This window comes from Hirundo rustica, chromosome 13 (genome assembly GCF_015227805.2).
Source record: "Hirundo rustica isolate bHirRus1 chromosome 13, bHirRus1.pri.v3, whole genome shotgun sequence".
Lineage (NCBI taxonomy): Eukaryota > Metazoa > Chordata > Aves > Passeriformes > Hirundinidae > Hirundo > Hirundo rustica.
The window spans coordinates 17998387-18018530 of NC_053462.1; the positions used below are offsets into that span (position 1 = coordinate 17998387).

A 20144-nucleotide genomic window follows, 5' to 3' on the forward strand; every position below is an offset into this window, starting at 1 on the left:
CTGGCACAGCTGCACGAGGGAGCACAGACCATCCTCCAACAGCCGTCTGCACCATCGTCAGCGTCCAAAGGTGACAGACACCTGGGGGAAGACAGAGGCAAGGCCAGGCATCTGGCACCCCAACCTGCTCAAGCTTCATGTGAGAAGCAAGGAGAAGATGAAGTACAAACAGGATCCAGACACAACAGTGCCAGGCACTCTCAGGACATTTCTGCTCGTGCCCAGGGGTTTGAAGAATTCAGCAGCACCCACAGCAGCTCACTCCCAAAGCCCCTGTCTGGCACACTGCACTGCCTGGGAGTCCTGCAGGGCTTGTGACCTCACACAGGGCGAGGAGAGGCACGGACACAGCCCCCATCCGTGGTTCTGGGGAGAATTATCACTCTTTCACTCCCTCTAAAGGGTAGGAAGTCACAAAGACACCCCAAGCAAATGCTGGCGGAGCGACACCCAGTTCAACTCAGAGGGACAGTGTGAAACTCCGGTGGCTCTCAGGCTCTAGAGAGAAACTCTGAATTGCTTTTCTGGAAACTGCACCTTCCCTGATCCTAGAAGAGAGCTGGGGTAAGGGAATACCCATACACTCCTTAGCTCCTTAACATGAGGAAAAGAAGAATCTAAAATGGGCTTCTCTGAATCAGCTCCAAAGCTATCTCAGAAGAGCCACGTTATCTCCCAGCAGCTCAAGCCACTCCTATTTGTTACAGAATAATAAAGCCATTACTACTGAGCAATCACACTATTACACTGTTGTTTTACATGGCTATAATTTAACAGTTCACCACTGTTTGCTTTAGAAAATCTATTCTTGAAAGGTCTATAAAATTATGAACTCTTCCTCCAGTTTGAAAACATAGGCACGAGCAGGGATTTCTGTTTCCTGATTAATCGCATACCCCTACTAGTAAACACCAGCTTATATGAAACATCTTTTGTTTATTGAAAGTAAATAGCATGTGGACATTTTAAACAAAAAGAAGGTGGGAGGCAGAAGGGGACAGACAGATTATGTTTTTCACTTTCATTTTGCCTTGTGTCTAAACAAACAGCTCCTAACAGCTTTGTTTTCCAAACTAACTTTCTCCCAGCTGCTATCTGGAACCACAGAAAGGGAAAACAATACTCAAGATGTACAAGATTACTTGACTTTGCACACCCATTTTACTCAGCAATCAGTGGTCTGGCTACACAAGTCACAGGGAGAGTTGCTAGGAATAAGCAGAAGCCTTGGAGAGACTGGTTGGCTTCACAACAGATCAGCACTGGGAGGATTCACTCAGACCCTCACACCGTGCCGAGGGGAACCAGCACTTGGCCAAGCTTTTGTAACAGGTCCCAGTTTTGCCACAGGAACCAATCCTGCCTTTCACTGATCCACCACAGCACAGAAACGTGGAAGAGGACTCTGAACAACAGCTCAGAGAGGAGGTCAGAGAAAACTGAAAGACCCCTCAGAGAAAGCTCTTAAAGACCCCTCAGGGACAGCTACCTGCAGCATCTGAAAACAACCACCCTGATCCTTTTTAGCCATAGTTTTTACTGTTTTCATAAGGTACAGGAAGCACAGAGATATCAACCCAAGAAGGCCCAAGAAATTATACCAGGATGGAGGACACTCTAATGTTTCTGAATTTTTCATCATCTTCAAGATCAAAGACATTAATCATCAAAGATCTTTCTCATCCCTCTGCCTTCAACTGATGATCAAGGCACCAAATATTCCCACACTTCTTTTTCTTGCCTTCTTGGTACACAGTTTAGTGTTACTTAAACCATGTCTACCTCAAAAAGCTCCTTGCCCACAAGAGATGCAGCAACACTTCACTAAAGTTGCAGCGTGGGAATAGCTAGACTTAATATTTTGATCCACTTCACTCAAACAGCAGAAGATTCTTTATATCCAGGCATAAATACAGAAGACATGATTCTTAAGCGAGTCTCAGAAATTATGTGCAAACACCTGGCTCTATCGCAGCTCTCAATTACCAGTGAAATTGGTGATTTATTGCTATATTTAACCCACCACTTTCTTAATTGCACATCATGCCACAAATGAACAGCCCCTCCACAGACGATGGCCCAGCCCCTTCCGAGCTGGACCCTCACAAAAGGCATTTGAAGGGCCTCAAATGGAGTCCAGAGCGTTGTAACTTCTCACTTATACCTCATTCACCCCATCCAGGTCTTGCAGGAAAGCACCTGCTCAGCTGGGAATGCGCAGGCAGCCTGCACTGTGGGAAGCAAACCCTCTGAATGAGCCCTTTCACGAGGCCTGGTTCTCTCACAACAGCAAAGAACCCCCTGACAGCACATGGATTTTACTGCTACTCGCAGTGCAAATGAGATAATTAGGTCAGAAATCTTCAAAGCCCTGCCACTGCCATGGGTAATGAGATTCTGCAGTTCACCTGAAAATAAAATGGAAGCAGAAGGGCAGGTAAAGCTCCTTCTCTACCAACAGCCTGAAGCCTAGATGTGAAGCCACCCAGGAAACAGCTTAGTCTAGATCCATCAAGAAGAGGACCCTCCTAGCAGCTGGGAAGTCAACGCATGAATACAACCTTTAAAAAAAAAGGAGCACTCATACGGAAAAATCAGGGGCAGAACAGATTTGCCAATAAAACACAAGGCACAAGCAGCCAAACTGCCACATTTTAATCAGTGCCAGCCCTCTCATCTTGCTGTGTACTGGCTTTCTCCTCACAGAAAGAGACCAGATCACATCTCTGTTTTAATCTGAAATAGTCTTCAAAAAAATGGGGCGAAGAACCCTTCTGCAGGGGTGTCACTTCAGTGACAACCCAAGACACATGTGCTCCCCAGACCGAGCTGAAAGCTTTCACAACAAACAAAACCCCCTGGCACGTATCTAGAACGACTTATTGTACAATTCTAAAGTTAAGCAAAGAGACTCTCTTGTTTGCTCTTGATAGGCTGGGCTTTACGTCTGGAGTGTGTCTTCAGGGCAGGGTGTAAAGTGCCATAATGCAGAGCAGCTACAGAATGTCAAAGAACAGCTCCGGTCTCAATCCTGTCAGGTACACAAGGAAATACACATATAGACCCTCTCTGTGCTCTCCGTGCTTTCCAGCTCTCTCCAAACAGCCAACCTGGCCTGCAGAGCCCCTGCAGAGAGACCTGGATATGCAACTTGTCACTCAGAGGGGACAAGAACCAACCCTCCCATGCGTCACAAGAAAGTCATCTACTCCCAAGAAGAGAAGTCATGCTCGTCAAATTCCTGCCAACTCTACTGCATTTCCCAGGTAATTGCACAAACCATGAATTAATAAGAAATAATGAGCCAGCACACAAGGGAAGAGAAGACAATTCAGAACAAAAATTAAGAAAACTAATGGAAAAGTATATTTTAATTGCTCAGTGCAGACAACTGTCACTGCAAGCCTGCATTGCCCCAAGAGAGGTGTCACTTCCCTGGGAGGACACAAGGACACACAAGCCACCCACACAGCACAGGAACACAAGACGAAGGTGAGGGGGGCTTAGGGCAGGAGTTAATTTTGCAGAGAATAGACAGCGTGGGCAGTCCTGACAAAGCAGCAGCCTGTCCAGGGACGGTCTTGTCACCACCCACCTCATGTCCTTCAGGAAGTCACAAAACCCATCTGGGCTTCACTGCCTGGCTCCAGCTGCAGTGTCTGACACCAGCTCCTTCCATGGGTGTGGACCACCTCTGCCTTATCTAGACCTGCTCTGCTTCTTTCTGTTATCACCTAACACCACAGGTATGTTATCAATGCAGCCAGCCAGCCTTGCTGGGACAATGGCGGACAAAAAGGGCAGGTTTGACAGAGAAAATAATAAAATGGGAGATCATAAACTGTTAAGTCAAAGGGGTGCTCACAGTGAGACATGCATGATCTTACCAAGGACTTGACCACCTTGGGACTTTAATCCTCCTGGCTTAACTTCTTATCTAGTCCTGTTTGAAAAGGCAGTATCTGGTTGTGATCTGGAAACTCAGTTATCACTGAAAGAGCAGAGTGACCTCTTACAGCTCAGGGATTGTGTCAGGAAAAACAGCAACATAACAGCCATATGTGTGGCTACAGGGATGCATGTGAAGGTGGAGGAAAACAAGGAGCACCACAAACTTTGAACATGGTTAGGACCGAGGGTCAGAATGGGTGAAAATCCGCCCTCCCATTTCCAAACTTAAACTTACATCTATCATAACAGCAGGAGGAAAATATATTCCATAACCTATTTCAAAAATGCTTCACACCTACTTGGCTGTTTAACTTTCCAGCATCTACAGCGCATTTACCCACTGTCAGCGCAAGTTTCTCTTCAGAGCACATAAATCTTTCTGTTTTCCAAAGCTGCAGCCAGCTGAAACCTGACAGTTTGAGGACAAGGCAGTAAAAGGCCCGGGTCTGCTTCCAAATGGTGAAGGACACACTGCTCACACAGAATGAGAGCAGCAGAATTTCTGTGGGGACTGTCACACCACTTTGGGCTCTCCCGGATCAATAGGGGTACAGGCTCGGATGTGATGCTTCTCCCTGGCTGTCTCCGGGCTTCTGCTTATCTCACCAAAACACATCTAAAAGCACCTGGACTTACACTGAGATCTCAACAAAAACTTTCTCAACAGTGAGGAGAGTTTTGTCTTTGTGCATCTGACTTCTAGATGAGCGCAATAGATGGTGGCTGCTCTGGACCAAGGAATCCAACCTAATTTACTACTAAAACCAGATTTATTTCCATTAATCTAGACTAATTTCTGCTGCTCCTCCTATAATGAGGTCTGCTGTGCCTCAGCACATAACACTATGAAGATGAGAAATCCTCATCTTCATAACCAGGCAATTTTGGGCCATTTTGAATAGCTCCTTCTCTACTGTTAGAAACAAATTATGGGAATTATGTCTCTTCCACAGAGCCAGTTTTATTTCAGGAAACGCTGTGCGATCATTCTCATGTTCAGGTCAACAACAGCCATTCAAAATCTCCTTTATCCAACTTTTACTACTGTTGAGCAGGGATTAACATTAATTGAGCCCAACCCATATTAACCAAGGATTATTTGTTAGTCACCAGCTTATAATCACTGGCACTTTCCAGCAGAAACCTTTACATTGCTCAGATAACTTTCAGGATAATCCAAGTCACCTTTTCAATGAAATATATATAAAAACACACATCCATATCGTTGTCTTCTTCCTTCCAAAATACACAATTAGTGCAGCTTAGAAAATGCTATAAAAATTAGTTCTGTCAAATTTGCAGTCCAACAAGTTTCTGGTGAGAAGAAACCTATACTCATACTCCCTACGAGGGCAGCATTTTTTTTAAACCTCACCAACTTTCAAATACACAAAAAAGTATTCAGGAATTTTAATTTACAGGCCTGCACATACCACATACCACACACTACCTTAGCCTTTCTGCTTAAAATCTAAATGGCAGTTATACAGATGTGCTCCATCCTGATGCTTCCTCTGGTTTTCTGCATGTGAACATCCTGCTGCAACACTCCAGTCTGCCTCAGCAATAGCTCGGCTGCTCCGCAGAAGAGACGCTCTTGGAGCTGAAGGATTTCTTCACTTTTCCCTTGGCTGGCTTTGATCCCATCACATCTGGAAAGCCACATCCAGCACTGGTTGTCTGAGCTGAATGGCAGCTCTGCACTGAGCTGAGGAACTGGTGCCCTAGGGATCTGCACACTCCAGATCCAAGAAGTCAGGCTCTGAACTGAAGCAGTAGAAGATTTCCCCAGCTGAGCAAACACCTGACTGCTGAGAAAAGCAGGGCTTATTTACCACTGTTACTACAGAAGGCTGAGATTATGGATGGAAAACAGGTGAAAGACTCAAGGACCTTCATGTACTTGGTTCAGTAAAGAGCAGGTTATCAGGAAACTCGGTGAGTGTACACATCCTCACAGGGAGGCTCCTCATAGCAGCACCCCTATAAACCCCAGCTGGGTGAACTCAAACTAAAGGTGCACATTGCTGAGCAAGGACGTCAAACCACCCTCCCGAGGGGCTCTGATGGACATGTACCCACAGCAAATGTTCAAGGCAGAAGTGGGTGTTGCTTTTTAAGAGATGCTCTTTTTCAAGCACAACCATTAAACCTGGAACAAGAAACATCTCAGCTTCACACAGTACACAAGAAGGCAGCACAATATATTGCTTGCCTTAAACACATTGAACCAAGTGCCTTCACTGGTGTAAAAAACAAAGAATGATCTGACAGCTCAGCCTCATGCCCAGATGCTGAAATGTTGCTGAAGCCTTTCACCCCTCACTTAACTCCTCTGCTGCTAAACAGCAAATCCTGGCAGCAGCCACAAGCATGAAGTAAATGGGAAGCTCTTCTCTGCCAGCAGCTGGGAGAAACTTCCATCTCTTCTCACTTCGCATGTAAAGAAAACTCCACAATAGTACTTGTGGTAATGCTGCTTGCCAGATTTTCCAATGACAGACTCTTGAGGAAAGCCTCCAGATAGGAAGTCTGCTCCTAAGGACCCTCTTCAAGTGGATGACTTTTGACTTTGGGAATGTATGGTTCATCTTCTTGAGGAACGGTTCCTTTTGTTTTCAGTACAGAGAAAAAGAGTACAAAGGAAAAGAAGGAAAAGTTGCATTTACTGTGACCTAGGGTACACAGAGCTAAATAAATTTGATCAATATTTTGATTTCTCTGACAAAAGCCGCAATCAGCACTGACACAAACAACTGGTTAGCAAGCTGGGGGGGCAGGAGGGGTAAATCAAACCAGAGTTTCAAGATACTTATCTTTCCATCACAACAATTGTCACCAATGACAGTAATTTGCATAGCTAATGGGCAGTATTATGTTTACAAAACCATTCTTGGGAGGGAAAATCTAACCATTTTTGCCAACCCAGCAAAGGAGCTGGCGTTGGATCAGATCCTGGGATTCTTCTTCCCCTTTTGTCTTATCTGAGGGTATTTTGCCCAGACGCCTCACTATGGAACAACACAAAGTGCCTTCAGAAGAGCCTCTGCAAGCCACACAGACCCGTGGGGGACACGATCACCCTGCTGTCACAGCCTGAATTCTTCAACAGTCGGGCTGCTCCACCCTCTGTGACAAGGGGAAATACCTCTCAAGCAGAAAACCAATGGAGCCAAGCCAGCAGCCCCAGCTCCTCCATCCCATGCCACTCTCTGTACCCCTTCGCTGAAGATAACCTCCAACAAGCCCCTTATCTCCCACACAGGGGCAGGTCCCATCCCCAAACCACATGCTGACCCCCCGACATCAGCCTGAACACCTGCTGATTCTCTGCCCTTCCCAGTCCTTGGTTTAGTATGTTTTTTCTTTCCATGAAAAGCTCTCTGTCCCTTTGTTACAAGCTCTTTCAAGGCTCTGCCACAGACAGACAGACAGGTGGGACTGCCAGGGCAGAGAAATGGGCTCAAACTGGCTCAGTCCCTCTGGGTCTGTGTAATCAGGAGGACTATGCTCATCATTCCTTTATAGCAGCACAGATAACCCCAGAAAGGTAAGAGCACATTTTCACTTGACTATCAGCTGAAAAGAGACAAAAATTTCCAAACATAAAAGCCTTCTCACATGCACATAAAAAAAATAATCAGTGTACTCTTAAATAGTTTTAATATCAGGGAAAATTCCACTTTTGTCTGGAAAATGCATGCACCCATTCTGAAGCTGTATCCAACAGCAAAGAGCCACAGAAAGGACAGTCCTGCCTTAAGCGCAAAACCTGAGGTAATTTTGGAACCAGTAAACTCTGATGATGTTCTGAAAAAAGAAGATTTATCAAAGCCCTGAGTGCATGAACAGTCAGATTCTGCCAAAACTCTCAGTGTATTGACAGGGCATGGGAAATCCATTTCAATAAGTAATGACCTTCTGGTCACACCAATTAACTTGATCATCTATCGACAGTCAATTTAGAAACGATCAAGGATGCACATTTCCCAGCACACGGTGAAACAGACGAAGGGACTTCATCACATCCCTGCTGCCAGCCTGGCATCGATTCTGCATCCCAGGTTTGCTCCACCAAGTTCTGCCATCCCAGCACCATTTTAACTGCTTAATTTCCCAAAGTCTTGCATTTAACAAGGTGCTAAGCCATCCCAACGCCAACAGGAAGGTGGTTTAAAAACCCGAGCAGGAAATGAGACCAGGGAAGTCCGTCAGAATAAGAGAAAGAGGCACAGCAGACTGAGCACAAATACAGTACTTCACAAGCTAGATTTTAATTCTCCCACCAATCTGGGCTGAGAGCAAACCTTAGGGATGCTCACATTCATGAATACACCTCTAATATTAAGGACCTGTCCTCAAGAACTCCATGAAAGATCTGGCAAAAAAATTAAAACGTGAAAAAACAAGAAAAGAGAGAATAAACCAGGTTATTCCATAGCTCAGCTGAATTTCATATGGCAGTAACAGGCAGTGGTGTTTAAAATGCTGATAAAGATTTTTAAATAATTTGAGAACATCTGATACGAAAGTTTCCCTGGAACCCAGTAATTGCTTATCATAACCACCACAAAGTATGTTTATTACCCACAGAGATAAGACACGGCAGCTGCTGGACTTCTCAGATAAAGCAAGGCCATATGACAACAGCAGGATCACATGGATTAGGAGCAGGAGAGGATCTGACTCAAACAGAGACACCAAAGGGCATCAGTGACATGAACAAAAACTGGCAAAGTGTCCTGACACCTGCAAACAGGACAGTGTTAGATAGGCTCAGACACCTGGTTTGGCTCTCCCATGGAATTTCCCTTCTCAGCAGCTGCAACTCCAGCAGACTTTCACCTTCCTGCAAGGAAACACTGACCAGCTCTTCTTCTTTGAAGCCTCCATTACTCTTCAGAATTAGGAAATTCAACAGTGTTTCATGGATGACTTCAGCATAGTAGTGATAGTCAGACAAATTAGCTCCTCAGATTTCCCCCGTGTCTGGTAGAGGGTTTGGCAGCTCTAGAAGGGCTTGTGAAAACACAGCTCAGTGCTGCTTCCTATGAAGGTGGCAGATTTAGTTTTAGCAGTTGTGGGTCCTCTCACCAACAAGCTGTTAAGTCAGAAAAGCACAAGCAGCACTTGGAGGTCACTTACTCCAGGGTTTTAATAAATGCAAGAAGGGTACTTAGGGTGATGGTGTTCTTCTTGTTTACAGTGTGTAACAGCATCCTCTGCTCAGTGGGAAGAAGTGGGGAAACTGAGGCAGCGACAACAAGTGACCGACAAAAAGACAATGAAAAGAGCCTAAGACACAGCAGCTCCAAATCCTGTGTTTGGAAGTGCTTTCCCAAAAAGAGAGGAAAGCAGAACAGACACCAAGCCCCATAAATGTGAATGCTGGTGTAATCATAAGTCATGTTTTACAGAAGAAAATACTTCAAAAATAAACAAGTGAATACAAGGACTTGAGATTGTGATTTCCTGCAGCATTGTGTCTTGTGATTAGATTGCCCAGTCCTATCCAAACAAGGCTCATCATCTGCTCAAAGCTCTTCCTGCCACTGAGGCACTTCAGGCTCTTCCACAGGTGGATTTTCCACTTCCTCTCCTTCAGTCCATGCAGAAACTGCATCTCCCTCCTCTACTTGGTCACTAATTTTCAAAAACTCTGAATTCTCCATGTCCAAACTAGTTATGACTGACCAGCAGATCAAGGAATTGTTGGGAAAAAAGAAAAGGGAGATGGGACAGACAACTGGATGGGATAAATACACCTCTTCACCTTCAAAAACCAGCTAAAAATACCATAGGCAAGTGGATCCAGTTCTTCTCCAGAAAGTAACAAAATTGCACCAGAGTTGATTTTGGCCCAAGGTGCACTTGGCAAATACTGATAACAAGGATTTACCATATCCCCTCTAGTATTACAGCAGACTATAAAACAAACATTTGCTTCCTACTGATAACAAAATGACTATGATCACTCAAGGTTTGTACAGGTTAGGGTTTCTCTGTCACCCAAGGCAGACTTGTAATTCCCAGTGTCCATGCAAAAAATACTCTGCATGTAACACTGGCCTCAGCTTTCCCTCAGGTACCCACTCACCTCACGCAGAGATACAGTTTGGGATGGATTCCAGCAACAAATTACAATCAGATTAAATATTAATTCCCATCTTAATTATATAACCATGACTAGGCTTAATGGCCTTGAAGCCATTTAACCAGGAGAGGAGCGTATAAATCGTGCAAGCAGCATCTCTTATGCTGCAAATGCCCAGACTGGTTCACAAGCACCTGGATTTTTTCCCTGGGAGAACAGCCAGCCTTCGGAAAAGCAGCTCCAAGGGAGGTAAGAATTCAAATCATCCAGCAAAGCAATATGGTATCAGGAGTCACAAACCCATGGGACAACACAACACTCTGCCCTCAGGATAGCTGTGCAGTAGAGTGAGAAAGATCATATATGTGCTGAATACTTATTGATGGATTTCATCCTCACCTTTGACAGAGAGAAGCATCTCCACATTTGGCTAAAGATGGGCCATAAGGATGCCAGAGAGATGAAGTAACTGGCCCAAGATAACAGCAGGATAACAGTGGGCACTCAGGAGAGATGCCCTGTATGACACAGCCCACCCCCAGCCCCTCACAAACACAGGAGGCCCTGGTGCCCGCAGCACAGAGACACCTGTGTTGCCCCAGAGAGGCTGCATTCATCTCTAAATCAGGCTGCATGCAGGGAAAATCACCTCCCTTCATCCCCAGAGAAAGGAAGACTGCCAAATACTTTCTTTTCCAATTCTTACTTGCGCCATTCCGAAGTGTCTCACGTACCACCAGCAGTCACCCAGCCCCATGGGACCCCCACAGCAGATCAAATCTGCTACAGCTGCCAGCTGCAAAAAAGGGGGGTGTGCCCAAAAATGAGCCCATTCTGCTTCACTTTGGACTTCAAGGCAGTGAAGGCACAAAAACAACAACAGCAACAAAACCTTAGGGAAAACAGGAGAGATAAAACCAGAACCAAGCCTGAGCAATTTCTCCTTCAGCTTCACACACCAGAAGGGAAACAGAGAAACGCCAGCAAAAGCCTTCCCCAAGCTAGAGCAGCCCCCGCCTGGCTTGGAGACCGGCTGTCACAACAGCCACGGCACAACGGCAGCGGGCTCAAAGCTCCGGCAAGAGAACGCTGCCCCTTGGAAACGGGATACAGGCGAAGCCTCGCCAGCGCTGCGCGCACGATGTCTGGCGCTGTCAGCGCCCGCCGTTTCCCGGGGGCTGTAAGGAAACGCCCCTTCCCTGCACCGCCCATCCCGGTGACACCGCAACGCCACGGTCGCAAGCAGGTGACACCCTGCGAAGCGCGGGGCCCGCAGCAGCAGGGACACGCGATTCCTAACAATGGGAACGCCGAGCTCCCCGGCACAGGCTCTCACGGCAAGCAGCAGGGTCACGCCGCCGAGGCGAACGCGACAGGAAGGATGAAACAAATCACAACTCAAGTGAGGTGATGTCGAAAAAGGAAATCTGTCCTACAGCAGGAGAGCTCAACCACAAAAGCAAACTATACAAACGCAGATGGATTTCAGCTGATCCCTCGGATGGAAAGCTCAGCGCACTTCCCACCAACACATCCCCTGTAGAGAGCCCTAAGGAAAGGAATCACAACAGCCCCCTTGTTGGAGTCAATCGAAAAGGGGTTGTTCAGTCATTGGTTTTTTTCCTTAAACCCCTTTCCTGCTACTGCAGTGAAAACAGGCTCAAAGTCAGCAAAAGGCTTTCAGAAACACTGGATCACATCCCCAGCAAGTGTACGCTGGCACTGCTTCCATCAAGTCCAGAGAAGGGAAGGTTTCCCACTTTACTTCTCTCCTAGGTACTTCATACCCAGTCAGGCTTGAACTTTGGATCAAAACACATGCGGCTCTGGGATTAAACACGGACTTTCCCCAAACCATTTCAACCCTCTGCCAAATTAATTTCAGATTGAAACAAGTCCATGTTTTTCTTTTCAGAATCAAACCCACCTGTTGGAAAGCACATCCACACGTACCCAGAGGCACGTCCAAGCACTGTGCAGACACACTCACTGCCTCCCTTTACAAGATGTGGCCCATTGTTAGAAAACAAACAGCAACAATTTTCACTAGTTGCCTAACTGCTTGCGAAAAACACCAAGAAGCCACAACTGCAAATTCTCGCAAAGCATCTGAAGTTTTCTTGTTGAAGTGGGTTTGGAAAAAAAACATTCGCTCCACCACCCCTGTTTTTTCTGGGTTTTTTGTTTGGTTGGTTGGGGTTTTTTTTCTTTTTAAATCAGTGTTCCCCATTACAAGTCTTGGGATCCACTTAGCTGTTTGCTCAAACACATAGCAGACACAGCTCCCACTCAGTCCAGCCTACCTGCTCGGCTGCTGGTGGGGTCACAGCCTGCCACCCATCCAGGAAAACCTACACTCACTGGTGACAATGGGCCATTTACATGGACTGTTATTTACTTCCACAACAGCCACCATAAAGCAGCACCTCTGTTGAATCATACCCCTAAGAGGAGCTCACAAGGTTCTGAGAAAAAAGAAAGAAAAGAAAAACAACCCTGCAGCCGTCCACGTGCTGTTATTATGCTCTGCTGAACCTGAATGCATCATAAAAGGAATAAAAATGTACAGTGACATAGGAATGGCTCCTCCACCACAATACCCCGTTTAGAGGGGATTTTAAACCAGAACAAGTCCCTGGCACATGCTCACATTTTTTGGTGCTGTTCTGCCAGCCTATACGTTTCCAAACCCTTCTCAGGGATGAGAGCAAAACCTTTTGCAGGTTGTGCACACACAGAGAAGGAACCCCACACCCCAAAGCCTGACAGTTCAGCTGACCCTCAATGCAAACTTTGACGGCAACCACAAAAAGCCACCAACACGCCCAGCGCCGTGTACGTGTGCCCTCACACGGCACCGTTTGCGTAACCATTGCAAAACACGAGTGCAAGGAGCACAGCTATTCCTGGGTCACTTCCTTGACCAACGGGACATCTCTCTACCCGTGTGTCCCATGCTGGTGGGAGCAGGGCAGGGGAGGCCAGGGGCCCCTCCACGGCCTGGCTGGGCACTTGGGCCTGCTCTGGGACACCCTGGGCTGGACAAGTGCGTCACTCCCCACCACCCGGGCACAGCCACTGTCCCTCAGGCAGAAACTCACCACTGTCCAGGCAGAGGCCGTGGAATGCTGCTGCTGCTGGTCTGCTGTCCCCCCCAGCCCGTACAGGGACGGGAGTTCCTGAGGGGAGTGTCACCCTCAAAGTGGGAGGGTGTCACCCCCAATGTCACCCCTCAAATGATGATCCCAGAGGAAGCACCATCTAGGCATGGAACATGAGCACAGCTATCGTCCGAATTGGAGGAAAGAAAAGGATGGGGAGAGGGGGGAATGGCCACGGAGGGACGGGACGGCCACTAAAGGAGAAAGGACGACTGGGGTAAATGGCCACTAAAGGAGAAGCGGCTGGTACAACGGGTGACCGGCCAGGGAGCGCATCCCCGCGGAGCCGCCCGCTGCCTATGTGAGGGCAGGTGGCACCGCGGCCGCCCGCGGGCTGGGGGGCATCGACCCCTTCCCTCCCTCCTCTCCCTCCTCACCCACCTTGCACGGCCAGGACGGCGACGGCGGAGAAACAGAGACAAAGCAGCAGGTCCTCCAGCGCCATGTAAGCCCCGCCGGGCGCCGGGAGCAGGGGCCGCCGCGGCCGCATCTACGAGGGGAGCGCGCTCTCCCGCCGCCCCACCGCCATCTTGTGCGAGCGCCCCGGCCCCAGCCCCAGCCCCGCGCTGCCCGCCGGGCCCCGCTGCCGGGGGCGGCCCTGGGCTGCCGCTGCTCCGCCTTTGTCAGCGGCCCGGCCGCCCCTCCGAGGGGCTCCTCCCGCCGCCCGGCAGCGCCCGCACCAACAGGTTGCTGCCAGCCCGCGGCGGGGGGAGCGACCGCGTTCCCTCAGGGTGGGGGACGGCAGGTGCGGGGCTCCTCCGCCCGCCGGCGGTTCCACAAGCCACAAACATTTGTAACATGTTATGTGGGGTTTTTTAAATATTTTTTTTTCCTTCAATCTCTTTAGTATTTTTTTTCCCCAGTTTTGCCACGGGTGAGCGTGGAGGGTTACCGGGCCGCCTCCAGCCGCTGCGCTCCCCTCACGGTGCTACCCGGGGACGCTTCAGCCGGCCCCGGGAGTGGTCCCGCTCCCTGAGGGGTGGACGGCAGGTGCGGGGCTCCTCCGCCCACCAGCAGCTCCACAAGCCACAAACATTTGTAACATTTTATGTGGCTTTTTAAATTGAACTTCCACCCCCACGTGTTTTAGTGTTTTTTTCCTGTTTTGCCACGGGTGAGCGCGGAGGGCACCGCGCAGTTCCCGCCGCCGCGCTCCCCTCACGGTGCAGCCGGGAGCGCCTCCCCGGCCCCGCTGCCCGTCGGGGCTGCCGGAGCTCACCGCGCCGAGCCCGGCTGGGCAGCGGAGGCAAACGGACACCAGTGACCGCATCGCCATGGCTTTGTTAGGGTTCCGTTTCGAGGCGCAGCTCCTTCAGGTGTATGTCGTTCATTGGCCGTCAAAGCCTAGCCTGTGCTTCTCAGCTGACTATAAAAATAAAGCAAATAAAATACATAGTGTGGCATGTCTGCACCCCATCGCTGAGGAGAGAGGAAGGACCTATCCACCAGCTGAGCCAAGCGCCGGAAACGAGGCAAGGAGATGAGAGATGGAGTCCAAAGTTGCTGCCTCCCAGTTTGGCTTGGCTGGGTCCCAGACACAAACTCGCACATGTGTGTGCGTAAAGCCACAGGTGCAGGTTTAATCCTGGGGGCAAATGATACCAAGTCGTTCTTTCGGCAGTGGTACCTGGCACCAAACACAAGGGCAGCCACATCCAGAGTGGGTCTGCTTTGCCCTCCGAAAGCTACCCAGCACACAGGCAGGTTTTATCACAGCTGTGTGGAATGCAGAGGGGGCTTCAGCTATGCAGAACATGAAAAAAGAAACCTTTTAAATCCAGACCCTCCTATTTATTAGCCTGTATAAATGAACTATAAAAACTTAAATGAAACCAGAAAGGCTGTGTGGTGGGAAGCAGGTTTCCCGTGAGTGTGAGTTATGCAACTCTAAGTTCATACTTGGCACTGCCAGTACAGACAAGCCCTGGGAGGCAGCAGCCCCCTACTCTGAAGAGATGTGCATGGGGGCTTTGCCCTGCATCAGGTGAGCACTCACTGTACACCATGCTGGAAAGGAGTGTGCAATAAGGTCACAGCATTCCACTGGCCCCATTCCTGCACCATCTCACCTCCCTCTGGAAAGAAAAGTGGGTAGTAATATCCACGTCCCCTTCTGCACCAGTCCAGCATGGAGGTAAAGATTAATGACATCCACAAACCCTTCTTTCTCTCTGAGTCCTTCCCACCTGCTCCTTTATGTGTGAGGTGGTTTTAAGGGTACTGTCAAATTGCTTTAACTAGCTGTAAAGGAATATCTACTTGTGTCTGCCAGTGGTTTCTTTCAGACACAAGTAGATATTGCTTTACAGTCTAGTTTTTCTTCAAATCCCAGACATTTCTCCCTCCCTTTAAGCAAGAAAACCTTTACCTTGCAGTCAGGCAAATCTGGCATTAATATAAATAAGGAAAACTGCTAGTGGTCTACAAAACACTGCACATTCTGGCTAAGAGCACCTGCCTGTGTTAAAGCATTGACCAAGCTCCATGTCAGCAGGCCAGGGTTAGACCAGGCTTTAAAAAACCCAGGTCTAACCCCTGTCTTTGCTCCCTACCTGATCTTAGTGTTACTCAATTCCTCTGTGGCACCCCTTTGTCTTCCTGCATGTCTGTGGAAACAGGAATGAAACCATTATTTCGACAAACCCAAGCTTGCATAATATATTCCTTGCATATCTATCCCTGGGGAAAAGGAAAAAACAGCAACTTGGCAAACAGCCCCCGAAGTGAGAAAGTGGCAGAAACGTCACCCAGAGCACCAGCTCCTTCACACTGCCAACACGTGTGCTCTGCAGCAGCAACACCAAATCCCAGCATCTGCTCACAGAGGTGAAATGATTCCCTGTGGCTCTTGCAGAGGGAGAGCCTGGAGAAAGAGCCACTCAGTAGATTTGAGGAGGATCAGGTAACTCCCTGGCTGTCAGTCCGTAAAGAGCAACGTGAAGCAACCATGCCAACAGAAGGGACGCTCCATCCCAGACAATGGCACTTCTGCCCCAATATTTAGGGCAGCAAACCCCCCATTTATGTGCTCTCCAGCATTCCCATTCCTGTCAATGAGGCATTTCAGCCTTTCGATAGCTGCAGATTTCTGCTACTTTGAGAGAAGAAAGTGGGGCAGGTGGAGCAGCAGCTGTAGGCAGGTGTTTGTAAGTTCAGCTTTTTGTTCACCCTTTGAGAGACATTTTTTCTGTGCTACAAAAGTTTTTTAGCAAGTCAGGTGTATGGACAGTGTATCGCACGCATATCTTGGTGTGTATAAGATCCCAGGAATAACAGCCCACTATGGAAATCCAGAAAAAGGTGCTATACATTTGTCTAGCTCAGCAGTAATTTTGAACATCCAAAGACACATTTTTAGAGTGTGAAGTCCCATTTTAAAGGTCTAAAACCTCATTTTTTAGTGTTTTTCCCATACAGGCAGCCTGTAGCCAAGGGGGATCCACATCTCTGAAAGGCTGTAGTAGTGCAAGAGACCTTAGAGCACAACAACACATTACAGAGGGTTCTGAATCAGAACTTCTCCAGCCTCTGAATCCAAACCCACATGAAGCAGGCCATGTCCCCTTCCAGCTGGCAGTTGTGGGATTCAGACTACCAAGATCTAACTGTACAAGTTACTAAGCAAATGCAGGTAAAGAACAACACCAAAGAAGACACCCTAAAATAAAAGAAACATGAACAGCAGGGTGAAGCTGTTTCAGAGAGAAAGCAGTGAGGAAGCAAGAAGATTTACAGCTCAGGTCCTTTCTCTCCCAAACAGAATTAAACTTTCCAGTCTCAAATACAGCCTTGCTCCGTTTTCTGACCATCCCTGACTCCAGACGTGTTTTCAGTGCTGAGGTTGACATTTTATGACGGATTTAAGCAGCTCTAATTACCAGAAGAGTTGGCTGCTCTTTCCTTTGTGACGGCATTAGTGCTTGAATGAGCCTGGAGCTGGACAGAGGAAAGGATGGTGCTGAAAACTTAATTGGTGACAACATTAACAACAAAATCAGGGCCCTGCTCCAGCTCCCTGTGCAATCACTCAGGATTTGGTGCCAGCACAAGGAAAGCAGTGGGAATAGGCAGACACAGACACGAGGAAGTTTTCAACAGCAGTACAAAGCTGGATCAGCTCAAACTCACTGCAAGACTTCACCCTTGGTCTTCCCAGAAAAGGAGTCTCTCGGGGACCTTTCCCACCAGGACTCACTTTGTTCCCAGACTTCTTCTGGTCTGGCAGCAACTTCCATGCTGGAGGGAACGTTGACTTCCAGACAAGGAAAGTGACGGTAGCCTCCTGTTCCATACGCGTGAGCAATGCCAAACAGGAGCAGCTGGTTGCACATAATAACATGCATTGTGTAAGTGAGCAACACAATGAGCAATTTGCTCAACAACCCAGGGACATCAGGACAATTCTGTATCACATGGAAGAAAGAAAAGAGGAAAAAAACATGTGATGACCAAACCCTAAGGGAGACTCAGCATCCTACACATCCATTTCATTACGCTTGCTCTTATAAATATTTATTACACTGCCTATCTCATCATTCTTCCAGGAATGGGTGTTGTGTTATTGTTATACTCAGGGAGGACTTTCCTTCTTCCTCTGGTCCTGCTGCAGGCAGTCAGCAGTTGCCAAAGATAGATTGGGAGCAAGAGTGTGACATTAACTATGGAAAACGCTGCTTAAAATGGAGCTCAGGGGCAGATATTGGCAGGTGCATTGTTAGGAGGAAAACGAATGGAAAAGGCAGCACGTAATGAGATTCGGAAGCTTGCATTTAAAATGTGCTCATGGCAAAAGGGATTTCTGTGCGCAAGGGCCCTGGTTCTACAGCAAGAGCCACGGGTGAGGAGGGACTGACACCCTGAAAAAACCTGCATGGATCCAGGATGGAGGAGTTATGGTGTAGACAGTGCCAGGCTATGGAGCGAGAATGAGAGCAGGGTGGATTCTAAGTAGCAATGTCATCCCTCTGCCTGCACATGGAAAAATATCATGTTAAAGTAAGCTGAAGGGAGCTGACAAGAAAGATGGAAAGGGACTTTTAACAAGGGCATGGAGTGACAGGACAAGGCAGAATGGCTTCATACTAAAATAGAGTAATTTTAAATTAGATATTTAGAAAAAAAAATCTTCCCTGTGAGGGTGGCGAGGCCCTGACATAGGTTATCCAGAGAAGCTCTGGCTGCCCCATCTCTGGAAGTGCCCAAGACCAGGGTGGGTGGATGTAGCTTTGAGCAACCTGGTCTAGTGGAAGGTATTCTTGCCCATGACAGGAGTTGCAACAAGATGATCTTTAAGGTCCTTTCCAACCCAAACTATTCTGGGATTCTGTGATCATTCAAGACAAGTGACTTGGGTTGGGTTCCTGACAGTCCGATTCAAAAAAAACCACACCAAGACAATCCAGGCTGGATAGATTTTAGATGAAATAGATCTGTTTCATGTCAATTATTCTTCCTTGCTGTCACTGAGACTTTTTTATGCGTATTTGTTAACTGGCTCATTCACTGTCAGCCACGAGGAAATAAAAACCTACCAGAACCATCCCGATGAGCCATAAAGCAGTCGTGTGGAACATCACTGTCTTGTAAACATCCAGGACTAGGAAAAATAATATTTGCTCATAAACAACACCTGTGGACTTCTCCCTACAGCAGTTACCAAGGGCCAATAAAAGTTTTGATCCTAAATAGTCTAAATTTTATCCCCTGCTATTGTACCCACTAACTGAGGCTGGGTTTAGGCGTAAAGAGCACGTATAACATCAAGGAATTCTCTCAGTCAGGGCTGCTGTCAGAAACACCCGGCAGGCTCATTTGTAGTGGGAAATGTGCTCATGTGCCAAAAACAAGGATCTGTTCCGAAGTTTTATTGGATCTACTGAGCTGGCTATAAAATGCCATGCGGTGAAGCGGGGAGGATGCCTGGTGCACATCCTCATGCCACCCTCTTGTGGCTAATCCTAGAAAGTAGAGTGCTGTACAGCCAAGGACGCAGAGTAAGTGCCACCATGGTATTTTTGGGGTGCCTTGCCCCCCACTGATGAGCTTATTATGGGGGCAAGCAGGAAAGTCCAGCCTGGTGACACGTGAAACCAGCTTAGGAGTGAAAAGCAAGGTTGAAATAAAACCATTCCTGCACTTGGAAAACCTTGAGATCTGGATGTGATCTGAGGATGGGATTTCAGCCAGTCCAGCATGCTGAAGACCTGCAGATGTTCCTGGATGTTTGGACAAATGTTTTATTTCCACAACCCTGGCTATTCTCTGCTCAGAAATTGGGACTGTATACCTGTCCAGTGAGAGACTTTTAGCTATAAAATTCTGTCCTTGCTAATATTTCACACAGAGAACTTGATGCTTTTATGCATTTCTAAACCCCGTTTCCTTTTACCTTGCAGAGAGCTCCCCAGATGGGCAACAGAAAGGTGACTGGGCAGCTCTCACACCCCCTGTCTCCATCAAGAGTTTACTCAGAAACGGCCAATCTGCCCCAAAAGCAAGTGGTGGCTTTCACAATGTCCTTGGTGCCCTCGTTGTATAATGCAGGCTATTCCCATGCATCAGACAGTTCTGCAAACCTAAATAGATGATGTATTTATTTATGGATTACTGACCACAAGAAAGAGAAGCTTTGCACTATTGTCAACCTCACAGCCTTCGGTCTCCTATAAATAATGCATCATTGTTCGGTGTTGGTTTATGGTTTAAGTTCCAATGAGCGGCGCGGACCAGCAGACTCAGCAAAGATGAAGGCAGCACAGGGTATTAGGAAGAGAAATGGGACCATCTGACCAAGAGTGTTAGAAAAACAAAGCAAAAATGTAATGTTCTCTGAGTTATTTTAATGTCAATTTCAGCGGACCTGCTTTTACCTCTAACTGAGAATGGCACAAATCTCTGCTTATCCCCTGCTTTTCGCTCTGCTTTCTCCCAATTGTGAG

The 20144-nt window shown here is 47.7% G+C and overlaps 1 protein-coding gene across 2 annotated transcripts in view; it reads right to left on the reverse strand.

Moving 5' to 3' along the window:
• Positions 1 to 13713, reverse strand: part of IGDCC4 (immunoglobulin superfamily DCC subclass member 4) — an 87375-nt gene extending 73662 nt beyond the window's left edge. For both annotated transcript variants that reach the window (XM_040077787.2, XM_040077786.2), the window contains exon 1: positions 13588 to 13713. In XM_040077787.2, coding sequence (XP_039933721.1) covers positions 13588 to 13696 — 109 coding nt within the window. In that variant the 5' untranslated portion in view covers positions 13697 to 13713. The remainder of the gene's footprint in view (positions 1 to 13587) is intronic.
• Positions 13714 to 20144: the final 6431 nt, after the last annotated feature.